Below are 16534 nucleotides of genomic sequence, written 5' to 3' on the forward strand. Positions count from 1 at the left end.
ACCACCGTGTCTGTCTGTGGGTGGGTCTGTGGGTCTGTCAGTGGGTCTGTCTGTCTGTCTGTCTGTCTGTCAGGCCTGCGAACGCGTTCGCATTTTCGGGGCAAAGGGTAATCCAAAAGCGACCTATTTTTGTCATTGGGTGAAGTATAATTTTTTAAACGGCCGGGATTCGAACCCGAGCCCTCTTGCACGACAGGTGAGTGTTCTACAGCAGAACCACGGATACAGTTACGCTTCAATGAAAATTAAAAACTCTTCCGAGGAGAGGTATATTTTGGCTTGCCAACTTGTTCTGTTCACACTGTACAATTTTCTTGCTTACAATTAGTTGGTTTCAATTTAGTGGCCCAATTAATTGTATAGTGTGAACTGGGCTTTACATCCATTCTGTTCCGGCTTCCGAATTTTAGCAACACAAATTGTCAAATAAAAAACGTGGCAGACAATTCGTCAGTTAATCAGGATGTATTAACTATTATAAAGATCGTATTATTAATATCACTAAATAAGAAGATGAATCATGAACCGCCATGAAGGTCTAATAATAATCAGTTAGGCTAATGGTCAAGGCACCAGCTTAGGCCTAAGTCATCCAGCGACGTATTAAGCCATTATTTCAGCTGGCCGAGTTGCAATGCGTAGGAGGGTGGTGGCAACCCCTTCAATCCACGTGAGCCAACAGCTCCCTACACTAACTATTACCGTTAACCTCAACAAGGCGATGTACTGCGCTGTTAGCTTTATTCAAAGAACAGATCAAAACAGAAAGATAAATCTTAGTCATTGTATATTAATAAGCAAGAACCACGAACCCCACTCTCTCGCGTTTAATATTTTCCGTTTTCTCCTGAATAGATCTGAAGTGACTCGGCTACGGTCGCAGCTGGAAATTTTTTCCGTAAATGGCAAATCCGCACTGCGATCTTGTTTTTCTCGGGAGATTGGTTTATGGCTTACGAGTATTGAAGACGGAAAGAGTTAAAATAGCGCCCAATACGACACCTTGCCAAAAGTCAGCTTCCAAGGACGATTTCACAGATAAATCACGTCTCTAAGTTTTTCCGTGATGTGCTGTTTCCAAGTGAACCACGAACCTTTTGGCAAACGTAAAGTCGAGTAGTTGCTATTGGTAACCGTTCTTTTCAACTTTCATACTAGCTGACCAATTATTATTTTAGACAGCAAATCTCTTTGCATACAAATTAGGGAGTTGTTTATTTGGTACGAAATTACATTTAATAACAAAAAAATATAAAAATACCAATCAAGGCTAATACCAAGGCACCATCTTAGGCACAAGTCATCAAGTAACGTTCAATGCCTTTAATTTCGTAAATTTCGTAGGAGGATGGTGGAAAGCCCTTCATACCACGTAAGCCCTAAAACACTTTCTATTACAGTTAACCTTTCAAAGTGTTTTTGTAAAGTAAACCCAAGGAATTCCGCGTAAAATCCCTTTTAAAGTAATTAGATAACTTCAAAATTCTACACAGAAGGAGTGGTTCCGAGTTTTCACCCGGTTCCACAAGCTGGGATTGAAATAGGCTCCTTTAACTGCGAGGCCATTTCCTCAGCAGCCCGCTACCCCTTTACTTTTAACTGTTATCTGGCGCATTGGAGCGTAAGAAAAGAAGTGCGGGAACAGAATGTATGAGTAACGTCAGATGAGTAGTATAATCCGTGAACTTATACCAAAAACTTTTCGAAACTATGTATTTAAATGAATATTTTAGCAACAACAAATTGTAATAATTGTGGGTTGGTTATGCTTCAATAAATTATAATTTACATGTGTGGGATTTCGCTGCCAAAGAAACAGTTTAGTCATTACTACCCACCTTAATTCAAGTTAATTAATTTGTTAATTTGATGCTTAATTGCAAACTGTAATAGTGAACAGGGCCACCGAGAGCGGGCCGAGGCCCTACTAAAATGTAAATTTCGGGCCCTAACAGAGCCGTTGCTACTCGAGATAGCTATAGTTTTTCGGAGAGAAACCCGTTAGCAGTAAGCCTCGTTTGCTTGTGCCCGGGCCCCGAGGCTGCACGGGCCCCGGTGATTATTGTTATTATTTTATTTGTTTGTAATGTAATGTAATGTAACGTTACATCGTGTAATATCGTGTTATATCGTGAACGATCGTGTTATATCATGAATTATCGTGTTATATCGTTAAATATCGCGTTTCCATAAATAAAGAAATATATTTTCTAGATCTGAATTCCAATATATTCCGGTTTCCCATACAAAATCGGTTCTTTTATGAATTAATTATTTTGAGAAATTATTTGAAATGTATTGGCCACTAGTTGATATGGATTTCTTTAACTCTTTATTTTTTGTAATGTATTAATGCATTCAAAATGAAGTAAAACGTTAAAACATAATTCAGATAAAATAAAAATTCATACTCAAAAGATTTCTGCTAATGACAGCATAATTGTGTCCCAAAAGCACCCAAGTGGCTGACAAGAACCTGATTCCGTTCATGGAGTCCAAAGAGCATTTCTCGGCAGGTTTTGTTCGCATTAGTTTCTGAAAGTTTTCAACTACGGATAATGATTGCAGAATTCTTAGTTTGTAGCTTGCTAAAAACAGAGAATCAATTAGTTACTGCAGAAATATAATGAAAATATTTGACCTATTCAAACTGAAGCAATAATCCCAAAAATGGTTGAAAAATGTATCGTTATACGGAATTTACATTAACTTTCTTCTAACATTATTTTCGAGTAGGCAGTACACCTCGTATTAATAACTTATTAAACATAGCAAAAATCCTTTGACCAGAAATAAAATATCGAAAAACATCCCTTGTATAGGGACTGTTATTTACCTTTATCAATTTTTTCGTTCCTGTAACGGAGTTTATGTATTTCCGATATTACAGTTGCCACCAAACACACGCCAATGACAATGATATAAGCGCACCTAAATAATGAGTCCAATAATATTTTTACCGTATTTCTCCATATCTGGAAATTTGCTTACGTAATGGCAATTTGTGTCGTGTTCATGGTGAAAGGCTCTGGCAGTTCACAGCTCTCGACTTCTGAGTTTAGTCCCAAACTAGATGATGCTGAATGATAATAAGTATATAGTAAGTCGCAGTATTTAAGTTACAACATCTCACTGGTCTTAGTAAAGAAACTGCCCTAATTAAGACAATATTATTGTTGGATATTATATGGGAAATAAACTTGTCTGTTATATTGGGCCCATTCTCAATCACAAGGAGACGAACCGTGTTGGTATGTAGTTTGAAAAATCTCATAGGGATTTCCCATGGCAACCGAAAATGTTTTTGACCTCTCAAATCGAAAAAATCTCCATTCAAAAAGCACGGGATTTTCTCGATTCCATAGGCCTGTAAAAATTCTTAAAAAATTTTAAAAAAATAAAATTTCAAAACAAATTTGGGTAAATGTTTTTAAATTTCAATAAATTACCTGAATAAGGTAATATTGAGATATTTTTAAGTTAAATTGGTTAAAGTAAAATAAAACTGTTTGAAATCGACTATAATTGTGCAAAATTAAAATTAAATTGTTTGAAACCCTAGAAAATTGGGTAAACCTTATAAAAAATGCACGAAAATTGGGTAAACGCAATAATATTCGTTAAAAATAAGATAAATGTGATTAAATTCCATGCCCGTCGTCCGCATCTTTTACAATTTCGTTAGATCGGCAAGGCCGAATCTGATAACGCGTGGTGTGTTATAACGAACCGCGCGTGCGTGATCAAAGTCGGTATGATATTGATAAATATCGTTTTCGTTATATCGGTAAACATCGGAAAAAACTGATTAGGTTTAAATTAACCATATCATTAAAAATTTCTATTTTTAAATTGGTTTAATCCTTATAATCGCTATCGGAATCGGTTAAAATTGCAATAAAGGCCACCCCTTAATTTCCACTGCTATTTCTCGTTAAATCAAAGACATAAACTTATGTTTTATATTTTATATGTTATTTTATATCTTTATATGGTTTAATGCTTCAATTTGTGTTAATTCTTTAACTTTATTAAGCTATAAAAATTTAAAATTATGTGATTTTGTCTCAAAATACATTTAGATTTTAAGGAGTTCTGCGCCATTTAAAGAACGGAAAGATTTTCACTTGATATCTATACTCAAAGTTCCCCTATGGTTATCAATTTATCATGGATGTTAATCGAATTAATGTTGTGCTTTCTTTAAAAGAGTAGGTACAAATTAAATTCCCGTCATATATTTCAACTATTTCTACTAGTTCTAATGACAGTGAAACACTATTTGCAAAAATGATATTCAAGTATTTGTGCTATGTATTAATGGAATATATTTTACAATTATGTGTAACAACTGATAGCTAAGCTTGGTTATTCATTAATAGACCTTATTTCCAATGCATGTAACAAAGATTAGCTATAAAAATTAGGAGACACCTCTGTCTTTAAGAATCACGTCCTGTACTCCAATTTCTGTAGTGTATGTAAATTTTTGAGCATAGACATGTGCTGTTTCTTACAGGATATGTCGAGGGATATGTCCCGTTACTTTCAAACTCGTTAAGCCTCGCCACGGGTATCGGGAATACGGCCAATATAAAAAGTGTAGTAGAATTATGTAACATAAATATTTGGGTGATAAATATGTAAATACTAACTATGTTCATTATTTTTAATGTAAAAGATATCGCTTGACTTTCTTGATTTCAAAATATATCATTATCTATAATTTATAATAATATAATTTATGTTATATTATTATTATATCCTGTTATAATCTGTTATATTCAATTATATTATTTATATTCTATTTTATCCCGTTAAATAATGTTTAACTGTTAAATTTTATATTTTATTTCATTATATTCTCTAATTTCTATTATATTGTATAATATTATATTATGTTATATTCTATTTAATTCATTCATATTTTTTATATTATGTTATAATCTGCTATATTCTACAATATTATTTTTTATTTTATTATAATCTGTTATAATCTGTTATATACTACTATATTCATTTTTATTTCATTTTGTTATATTCTATTAAATTAATTTCTCTTTTCTGTTAAAGAAGCGTGTTCTTCTTTCACAGCGAGTGACACACACTCTTGTAGAACCCCAAATTGTTCCAAACCACGTTTTCTAAAATAAGTATATTGTAGAGTAGTTTTATGTTTGCGATGTATTTATTACGATTATCACTTTAATTTTTTCTTTTTTTCTTAACTTGTGTCATTCAAATTTAATTTAATATCTTTAAACAAATTCGATATACATGTACTTTATTTAACTTCTGGATAATATTTTCATGTTTAAATACTGAATAATATATTTTCAAATATTGAATAAAATCTTTTCAACTACTGAATAAAATCTTTTCAACTACTGAATAATATATTTTCAACTACTGAATAATATCTTTTCAAATACTGAATAATATCTTTTCAACTACTGAATAATATCTTTTCAACTACTGAATAATATATTTTCAACTACTGAATAATATCTTTTCAAATACTGAATAATATCTTTTCAACTACAAGGGAATAATATCTTTTCAACTATTGATGAGTAATATCTTTTCAAATACTGAATAATATCTTTTCAAATACTGTATAATATCTTTTCAAATACTGTATAATATCTTTTCAAATACTGTATTATATCTGTTCAAATACTGAATAATATCTTTTCAAATTGTGAATATCTTTTCAACGACAAGGGAATAATATCTTTTCAACTATTGATGAGTAATATCTTTTCAAATACTGAATAATATCTTTTCAAATACTGTATAATATCTTTTCAAATACTGTATTATATCTGTTCAAATACTGAATAATATCTTTTCAAATTGTGAATATCTTTTCAACGACAAGGGAATAATATTTTTTGAACTACTGATGAGTAATATCTTTTCAACTACTGGTGAATAATATCTATTCAATGATAATTGTTACTTAAAACATGAAGCTTTTGACTCTAATGAAAATTCGCTCAAATTATTAATGATTATCCTTTTTTCGTTGAATTTTATCACATTTACCCGATTATTTACGAAATTAATCACCTTACCCGATTTTGTACAAACTTTATCAATCTCATCGAAATTTGAGCACATTTACCTGCACGTTCAATTTGCTAGCTTAAACACCTTTTGAATTATTGGCCCTGTAATTTTTTTTAGTTTGCACCCTGTAATTAAAATGCTTTATTTACTTACCAGCTTGAGTCAATTGTTGCAAATCGTCCTTTGAGCATGCTGATGGAATGCACAAACCAAACTTCAACGGCAACTCGTACAAGGCCCACGTAAACGAAGAAAACTGGTTCAAAGCCTACACAAATAGAAACCACGTTTTAAATTATTTAAATGTAAAATGTCAAATGGCAAGAATTGAGATAATCTTGGATACACATTACACAAACGATAGAATTGAAAAATTAAATTTTGTTCGATCAGAGGACTACTGCTAAACGATTTGCTTTTAGAACACCCAAGGGAAACTTCTTAATTAAATTATCCCTCTTGAAAAAATGTTGGTTGGATCCCATGAACATAATTGTTAATTTATTATATTCGTAGGTAAAAGCTTAACTTCGGTTTAGCCGGAGGTGAATTTCTCGGGAAGCAGCGCTACCGAACTGTATTGCTACACTGCTATCGAAAGTGGTTGAGAACTGAACCTTAAAATGGGTTCGACGATTGAAACTCAGGTAGAACGCTTCGTGGTTCAATTCAGCACCATTTTCGAGGTTTCAATTTGAAACTCGCAAATAAGTTTTCAAATTCACCCCGAAAGGGATACTACGCGTAAGTTTTCAAACCTCAACACGTGCCTGAGTACGCCGCCAGACTGACGACCAAAACTAAAACGAAAATTAAAACTAAACTATCTCGTAACCGAAATAGATGTTTCCATAAAATAAAACAATAATCATTAACATTATTTCGGACCTTGGTCCCTTTTCAAGCCAAAGCATCAATTTAACGGTTTGAGTCTATTTGATCGATTCCCAAATGATCGAACGGGTCCCATTTGATCGAATTTCCATTTGATCGAATTGCATTTGATCGAACGAAATTTGATCGAATTGCATTTGATCGAACGAAATTTGATCGAAAGCTACTGTAGGGTAAAACTACTAATTTTTGGGAGTAAATCGAAAAGGCAACATCTAGGCAGAATGAGATACAGTAGACTCTATGAATAATAATTATTTATTTAAACTGTACTAAAGAAAAATAACCATAGTACTTCTCCATAATAAAAAATCGTCAAAACAAACACATTTACCGACAACACGATAGTTAGATGCCATAGTAACAACCTATACTAACAGATTCAAACTATTCTCCGCTATATTTATAATACAACTAAAAAACCACAAAAATTCAAAAAATAATATACAGAAAAAAACCTGAGCGCAGTGACGTAGAAAACAAAATATTCTCTTGGACATAATTAATAGAAAGACCTATTAAAAAAACGAACTCTGTACCTAATTTTTAGCAATAGAAGGGCCGTGAACGTGGTCAGACCCCTCGTATACAACTGTGCATACGCGCGCTTACATCAACCTAACCTAACCTAACCCTATTTATATATATAAAAAACAACGGGCCTTTATCGTCGATGTCATAAAAAATCCATCATATAGTGTATAAAGTAAAAATCTCTTCATCTTTGTGGCTTAATACAGTTAAAGCATTGAATTATTCCATCATTATTCCTTCTGCACTTAAGCAATGAATTATTCCATCATTATTCCTTCTGCCCTTCATATTGATATTCGGTAAAATAAAAACATACCAACTGGTAATATAAATACTTATGAAGTCGATCAAATAGTATTCGATCATTTGAAGGTTCGATCTTATGAAACAAATGACAAATGGGATTCTATCAAATGGAATTTCGATCAATTGCAACGTATAATGATCGACTATCGATCACATATTTTTCGATCAAATGGACCAACACCAATTTAATATTTAAATTGTGGCTTTGAAAGCTCGCCATTGTATAAATATACAAAAAATTTAAATGAACAAAACAATTAATAATTTAGACTCTTGTCTCTATCCAAGGTTCCCTAAAAGCGCTATAATAGGTGGCCTCGGTCAGCTTGTTTTCCGACCGGGTTTCATGACGTCACTAGATTAATCAGGTGGAAGGAGTGCAGCAGAGAAAAAGGGCCAGAGGCGGCTCGCAAATGATTTCAGTTGGAGGTTTGGCCAAGGTTAGTTCATTTTCATTTTTTTTAGTAAAGTAACCTTATTTATTTCATTTCAACATCTCTATTTATTATAAATCATCTGTCACTGTTTTACATTGAAAATTTAGGCGAATATTTTGTCATTGGAAAGTAACCCTCGGCTTACTATAATCGTTTCCCCCTTATTTCACACTTTCATTACAAATTTACAATGTAATATTTCTTTCTATTTTTAGTTAGTTCAAAATGAAGTGTGTAGTTTTGTGATGTCAAAATCAATTCAGAATCACCTCGAAAAATCCAAACTCTTTCTCGTACTTCACATTCCCAAAACACTTAACTTTGAAGAATATGGATTGCAAAATTTAGAACAACTGTTAATCCTTAATATGAGAGAATACTTTACAACTGAAGATTTTGTTAAAGATATGCAAAACCTAAAAAAACTTTAATTAAATAAAACTTTCATTTGCTACACTCAAGTGTGCCAAAAGTTCCAATGGAAGACTTTCTCGTGCAAGAACAAGGGATCGCAAAAAACTGGTAACTTAACTATTACGTGCCAGCTCTATCGAGAAGGATACCAGAAAGGACTTCACTGGAGTGGCAGAGATTTTCCCAGATCATACTTATGATCCCAGAAAAAAATCTACATCAAACACAATAAAAACTCCGTCTACTTCAGAAAATACTCAAACTTCTCAAAGTACAAATTATATTAATGTATTCGTTTCACTTGTTAATCAAGACCATAGTAAAAAAAAATTAAAAGCGCGCGGATAGAAAATTTCATATTACAAGAAAATCCAAAGAAGTCAGAAAAGAACAAAAGAATTATCACCAAACATTTCAGTGCAGCTAAGCTTCAGTTCTTAAATAAAAATAACAAGCCGCGTCAACAAGGAACTGAAATATCAGGAAAGAACTCTTTAATTCGAAGTTTAGAGAAGAAGGTTAAGAGTTTGGAGAAATCAAAATTAAAGCCTACTTGCGGGGGCAGTTGCTTGGACAGGCCCGTAGCCCGGATTTTAAGTTGAGGGGGCCTGAAAAATTCCTAAGGAGGCACGCTCAGTGGCGTACCGAGGGTTTGTGGCACCCGGTTCAAAATGTGTATATGGCGCCCCCAATTAAAGTAAATTAGGAACAAGTATTCTTTACACACTACTTTAAAGCAAGTGGCGGCTCTAGTTGAGTTTCGTTCTGGCTCGACAGTTGTCGCCACCGTGCAAATGTAAACACGTTGATTAGGCACATTACCCAACATAATTTACCTATATGGCGTGGTCCAAAAGCATGCTTTTACACTGTTAAAAAATTCGTTCAGAAGACGTTCAACTTAGAACAGTCTGTTCAAAATTGAACGATAGCGTTCTGAAGGTTTGTAACAGAGAACGGTGTGTTCAAGATATTTTATTTCGTTCAAATAAGAACGAATGCTCTTTCGCCCTCTGGAGGGAGGCTTGTAAACTACACAATAGAATATATTCATTATAATATTCATTAGAACAGGTTTTACACACAACCCTATGTGGATTTCTTTGTATTGGTTTCATGTACATGTACTAACATATAAGAGTGACACTTTCAACGTATGACCAAAAGTAACAAATAAGTGTGACACTATTTTGCGGAAAACCTCGTAAGACCAAAAGTAACAAATAAGTGTGACACTATTTTGCGGAAAACCTCGTAAGACCAAAAGTAACAATTAAGTGTGACACTATTTTGCGGAAAACCTCGTAAGGCCAAAAATAACAAATAAGTGTGGCATTTTTTTGTGGAAAACCTCGTAAGGCCAAAAATAACAAATAAGTGTGACACTATTTTGCGGAAAACCTCGTAAGGCCAAAAGTAACAAATAAGTGTGACACTATTTTGCGGAAAACCTCGTAAGGCCAAAAGTAACAAATAAGTGTGACACTATTTTGCGGAAAACTTCGTATGGCCAAAAGTAACAAACAAGTATTACATCCATAAAGTAATAGTGGTTTAGAGTGCGCTTTGTTATAGGTAGTTTTTCGTACATGATTATGTTGTTTTAAGTTAGTGTACTGGTTGATTAAACTATTACTCCTAGTAATTTATTTACAGGATGAGTTAGAACATGTTGTAATGAACTTGTTTTGGCAGTTGTACAGTGTGTTTGGAAATTTACCGAAGATTCAATTTCATTGTTGGAGCGTAGCTCCTTCACTAGCGACTCAAATGGCGTTATGTCTGTAACGCTGTTTCTCAGAAACTACCCCACCTATTGAAAATAAACTTCACACAATTAACGATATAAATAACCTCCGTGTCCTAACGAAGTAGAAAACGAAAAAGGGTTGTGAAAGGTCCGATTTTATAGGACACGCACTGTTTTTTTTTTAAGTATATTTTTATTTGACTGGCACGGTAGACGAAATTCGTTCGGAAATGTAATTGCCCAAGTTCCAGAATTTAAATTTACAGAAAATATTCCGTAATATACTGCAATTTGGTTTGACGTTTTAAGCATAGAAATAAATTCTAAAATTATTTGTTACCAGTTCACACCCTTTCGGATGTTAATGTAATGTAATATATTTGCGCTATGAAAAGGTTTTATTAATTTTACGTATATTAAGCTTAATAAAATAGTTGTAATTGAGGTTGGAACTAAATTCAAATAATTTAGTTTTAGGCCTGGTTTTTGTTTTCGGTTACTCTTATTATATTAGCATGATGAACCGCCGGCAGGAGACACGAGCTATAATTTTGAAAGCAATAACTTTATGTACTCTTTGTATTGGATAACGATAAAGCATTCCAAGTCGAACGATAAAATGATCGACGACGAACGATAAAATGATCGACGGCGAACGACAAAGCGTTCCGCGGCGAATGAGAAAATGATCCACGGAGAACGACACAGCGTTCCACCGCGAACGACAAAACGTTCTAATTTGAACAAAAAAGGTGTGTTCAATATACAACATCTAAGTTCCATATTGAACCATCAGCCATCGTTCTTTATCGAACGAATATTTTTTGTTCATATTAGAACAAAATGGCGTTCTGTTACAGGGACAACCTTCTGAACGGCAATCTGTTCAAATTAGAACAATTTTTTTTAACAGTGTAGGTCATTGGGTATTCTTACTCACGTATCAGAAAATACCATTTGTAATCACGTGCTCAGTCAACCTCGCTTGGATTGGCTTTTCGGCAAACACGTAATTGTCGACTTGAAAATAAACGATAAATTGTTTTTGAAAGTCGATACTAGGTGGAAGCACCTTCCCGGCAATCTGAGCAACCATAGCCATCTTCGATACATAGACCCAATCCAAAATAACGTAGGTAATGATAGAGCTTTAATTATATTGAAATATAAATGATTTAAACACGATGAATTTACTGGATTTAGAAGTCTCTACATCGGCATCTCTTTTCCTTTTCCGATAATAATCGCCATTCGCTTTACGTTAAAAAATTTTCTACTAAAACACTTTTATTTAAAGGGAATATAACCTCTGGTATTTCTGTCGCCCTCCAAGGGTTCCAATATTGTCCGCTGCCTCCCATGGCTTTTCACACCTGCGGCGCTGATAATTGGTGATTGCGAAGGGAATAAAGGAAATTGATGGGGTCTTCCATAAAGAACGCGTTGGAGGTTCTATTCCCTTTAAAGTTAGGAACTGTTTTTAAAAATTGTACCTTTTTTCATAAATAGGACTATTACTTACACTGTTCCTAACTTTTACCGTTTGTTGTATTTTACCAAAACAAACGTGAAAGGCTTAGTTTTTAATTACTAATATGTTAGGCAAATTGAATAGTTCTGCTATCATAACTTTTATAATAAACGATAATCATGTAACAAGAGTACCAATATAAACTTACTTTTCAATCGATTGCCCAAATTTGGGTTTTGTTTTGATTGTTTGTTACGAACTTTAAAAATATTAAGTAACAGAAACTGACACGTAATAGATTAGTCCCTATAATTATCTGCTGAAATCTTGATAAAAATCTTTATAAAAGTAAGATACTGATACTCCTTCTGTTAAAGTCTGTTAAACCACGGCCAACTTAGATCCACGTGACTGCTAATCGCACTAGAAGGCCCCCCAGCTTTATTTTCCTCCCATGTTAACGACCGTATGAGGAAAAGCCGCTCTACGCGGGAAAATTCCGCTTGACGCTCTGGAGATGGGGCACCAAAAATGAGGATACCAATTTCTAGGCGGAGGTATCGATACACTTTAATAGCTTACCTCAGTTTTAAAGGTGGTATTTGGACGACGGAAAGCTGACTGGAACATCTTCAACCCTTTCGGTTTTGGTGGTAGAGCAATTCGGAAGCTGACGACGCAGTATTGACCTGTTTCAATAGTAGTTTTAGGTTTTTCGTGAGGAATTTGCACCCCGAGACATTCGTGATAGGATCCCATCTGGGTCATGGTGCCTCTGAAAATCCCGGCTCCAGGTTTTCCCGTGGCGTCCAACACTTAGGAAATCAAGCCAAAGATTGTAGTATTATTTGCCCCAAAACAAAATTTGGTCATGACAAATGACTGTCACACTTACTGGTGACATTTTAAACGGAATAATACAGTGGCCTATAAAACCTCCCTGGATAAAGCTAACGAATAAATATTTCTTAACTGGACACAATATGATCGTTGTTGGTTGGAGACGGAGTCTGATCAGTTTCTTAACACGTTAATTGTACTTCTTTGATTTGTAAAAACCGTCTTTGTGACTGGTGTTAACCGATCTTGAAGCCAGAGATTCATAAAAGGAACAGTTTCAAGGCAGATATGATTATATTATATAATAATTAATTTTTTCTTCAGCTGTTAGATGAGTATTAATTTATTCACCCACTGTTAGATGAGTATTAATTTATTCACCCACTGTTGTACTAGTATTAATTTATTCATCAGCTGTTTTACGAGTATTAATTTATTCATCTGTTTTTTTACGAGTATTCTACAGCTCTTATTCTAATTAATTGGGTGTAGTTGAGAAAACATTTATAAAAAATATAAGACCCGAGAAATCCAGGGGCCAAGACAGCGGTAAAACCAGAGATCACAGATATTTCAGTATAAACAATCCCCGCGATGTGCTAAGTACACTTTTCATACTAAATTCTAATCAAATATTCGATCATCTGTACAGTAACGTGAAAAGAGCGAAATAACCGCCTACGATTTTTTATTATCAAAAGAAGCCATTCTTCGTTCTCCGTCTTTACGAAAATCACTTCGTACAATTGTGTAGATTGGATCAAGAGTAGATCAAATCTTATCCAGAAAGGATCAAATTATTTTGAATCAAATAACCTTGATAAAGATAAGATCAAGTCATATCCTGAAAGGATCAAATAATCTAGATAAAGAATGGATCAAGTTATATACAGAAATGATCGAATATTTTTGTATTTAATAAATCCTGATCAAGATTGGATCAAATGTACACATCAAAGAAAATATTTGACAATTTCGATTACATTATTTTTAATTATAAATATACTTTTATTATTTATTAATTTTTATAGAATTTTTTTTATTTATTTATTACTATTACTAATTAATAGTTAACGAACTTTCAATACAAATAATTTTATTTATAATAATAAATAATAGTTTTATCCCCTTTTCATCCAATGTGCATCAAATAATCTATATAAACATTCGATCCAATTTTGATCAAATAAAATTTTTAACCCCGTTTGATCCAATGTAGATCAAATAATTTACATTAACAAAAGATCCATTTTGGATCAAGTAATAGTTTCATCCCGTAAGAACCAATATCCCAAACATCATTAAGAACAATGTATCAATCACCCTGTCCTTTATTCTTATTAGCGCATTGAGAATTGAACACCTTAAAGTAATGTTACCACAAGGAAATCCATTACAATGCTACTTCAATCACTTCATGTGGTCCATAACAAAAAATATCAAACCCTATGAGTATTGTTTAACACACTGAAATGTTCAACGCTTTCTAAATCACCTTGTTGATACGAAACCATTTTTCAATTACCTTGTACATAAATTTAATAAAACCACTATAATATAAAGGGCACATTTTCAAATAACGGACAATACGACAATCCCCCTGTCCCTTATCGTCATATTATTGCACTACGCGTTAACACTATGTCAGTCCCCCTTTCCATTATTTAAAAAACTTCTATCACCCGAAACACAATTATTATGATATTACGCAATATAAGTCTTAAATCTCGAGTGAGGTCAATTAAGAAAGCACTTACTTTCGAATGCCCAGAATTTCAATTCCTTTATAGCCAACAGCGTCTTCATGAGGGACACCTGGCATTCGTTGCTCAAATCCAGCAGCGAACTTTGCCTCACAAGCTTCGGAATTACCCAATTGACCAGTGATTCTATTTTCGATTTCATATCGTCCTCCATCTTCGATATCTTCTGGAAAGCCTCTTCTTCGGAGACTTCCGTGTTCGCGTGCGGGTAAAAAGCCAGTCTTTCGCCATTTGAAAAGCGCAGAAATATCGCCACGAAGACGAAAACACAATGCCAAACTAAGTTCGTGGGCTTCATCAGAAACAGAGAGAGTTTGACCTCTGTCAGGGCACTTTCGTGAAATAATGAACACGCGGCTACTCCCATCGCTCGTTTTTCTCAAGTTAAATATATGGTTTGATTTTCCTGTTTCTGCTTGTGACGCACAAACATCAAAAAGGTAATATGCCCTGTTTACCAATTATTCGCAACCGAAACGAGTCTTGGTGTTTAATTTGTTAAACATTTTTTAAAACAAAGTTCTGACGCCAAGAGACCGCTACCCTATACTTCATATTCAGGAAAAGAAATCGACTTCAGAAACGGGTTCCTTTCCGTTATAATACTTTTTAATTATTAATATTTACATATGTTGAATAAAATGAGGAAAATACTAAAATAATTTCTTTATAATGTATTTTTCGAAAATGAATAAATTCCATGACGTCAAAGTGAAATTTCCATAAAAACTAATAAAACTTTGGAATCAGCATTACATTTGGGACATCAAGAAATATAAGTAGAACGTGGGGACAAAAAACATTTAAGAAATCCTTGATTTATTTCGTTTCAATTCATTCTTGAGGTGTTCTTAAGAAACCTTCTACGCGGGTCTATGCGAGCAATAACGTTGTCATTTTATGTATTTCTTCTGCTGAATTCAAAGCTTCTGTTGTCTCACCTTTTCAAAACGTTGCAAAAAGAATAAACGAACTCAAAGGTGGGGAGTAGGTTAGATTTAAACATAATAAACATACCACAATTTGAGAGCAGACCACGCTAGCTAGCGTCTACCGGGAGGGAAAAAAACACCTAAATATCGCGACTCGTACAGGGCCTTTAAGTGAAATTATATTGAAAAGTCATTATATAGAAACCTTGACTCTGCGCGGCTCTACCTTCATCTCTCAGGCTGCCGTGGGCGTGAACGATCAATCTTCGGCCGGTAAGTCTGAGGTCACGAGATCGAAGCCCTCGAGGTTTAGTTTAAAAAAATTAATTATCTTTACAATAGCCGCATGCTGTCGCTGCAGTATGACAACGAGTAGCTACTACTACCACTACTACATTTCGAAAATAATTTACTATTGATTATAATAATAATAATAATAATCATCATCAGCTAGGCAACACCTTAGGCCTAAGTATAAAGCATACGGTTAAAATGTTTACGAATGAAGAGATGGGCCAAGAAAATAATGGTGGGAACAAAACCGGGGCGTAATTAAAGGTTTTAAGAAATGAATATCTCAACTGTTAAGAAAACGATAATATAAAAATATCTTTATCAAGGTTCACCACGTCCAAAAAGAACCCGATATTATTTTTGATATTAGAGACAATTTTCCGAAATCTAGATATATTTTATTTGGTTTTGGCTTGCACACCGATGATTTACCAAAATTGTATCAAAGTTTAAATAAAATTTATAACACAAATGTTCAAAAATGTTCCACACAGAGTTCCACTTTTTATTCCTGGCTATCGACAGCGACCTTTTATGAAGGCAAGACATAATCAAAGTATTTATGGCCACTAAACTATCGCTTAAAACCTTAGGTATTTCTTACACAATAATTTTATTTTAATTCTAAAACAATGTTTTATTTTGATTTAAAATAGACCTGTACATACTGGTTGATTTTCGGCGCGAAAAACATATTATTTTCAAAAATTATAATCGCTAGAATATTGCAATTTTTATGGTTTTCTGAAAACTCATCGATTTCTGAAAATATTTCCACTATTTCCGAAATATTTTTTTACCGCTAAGAGCTAGATCAAATTTGACAA

General features: G+C 33.6%; 1 protein-coding gene across 1 annotated transcript in view; it reads right to left on the minus strand.

Moving 5' to 3' along the window:
• Positions 1-14701, minus strand: part of LOC149933521 (O-acyltransferase like protein-like) — a 32528-nt gene extending 17827 nt beyond the window's left edge. Inside the window, exons 1-6 of the mRNA XM_090156203.1 lie at positions 14476-14701; positions 12461-12693; positions 6226-6340; positions 2992-3079; positions 2837-2931; positions 2412-2588 (exon numbers count right to left, since the gene is read on the minus strand). Of these exons, the coding sequence (XP_090012329.1) occupies positions 2412-2588; positions 2837-2931; positions 2992-3079; positions 6226-6340; positions 12461-12693; positions 14476-14635 (868 nt within the window). The 5' untranslated portion in view covers positions 14636-14701. The remainder of the gene's footprint in view (positions 1-2411; positions 2589-2836; positions 2932-2991; positions 3080-6225; positions 6341-12460; positions 12694-14475) is intronic.
• Positions 14702-16534: the final 1833 nt, after the last annotated feature.

This window comes from Leiobunum rupestre, chromosome 8, assembly GCF_980474605.1.
Source record: "Leiobunum rupestre chromosome 8, qqLeiRupe1.1.hap1, whole genome shotgun sequence".
Classification (NCBI taxonomy): Eukaryota; Metazoa; Arthropoda; class Arachnida; order Opiliones; family Sclerosomatidae; genus Leiobunum; species Leiobunum rupestre.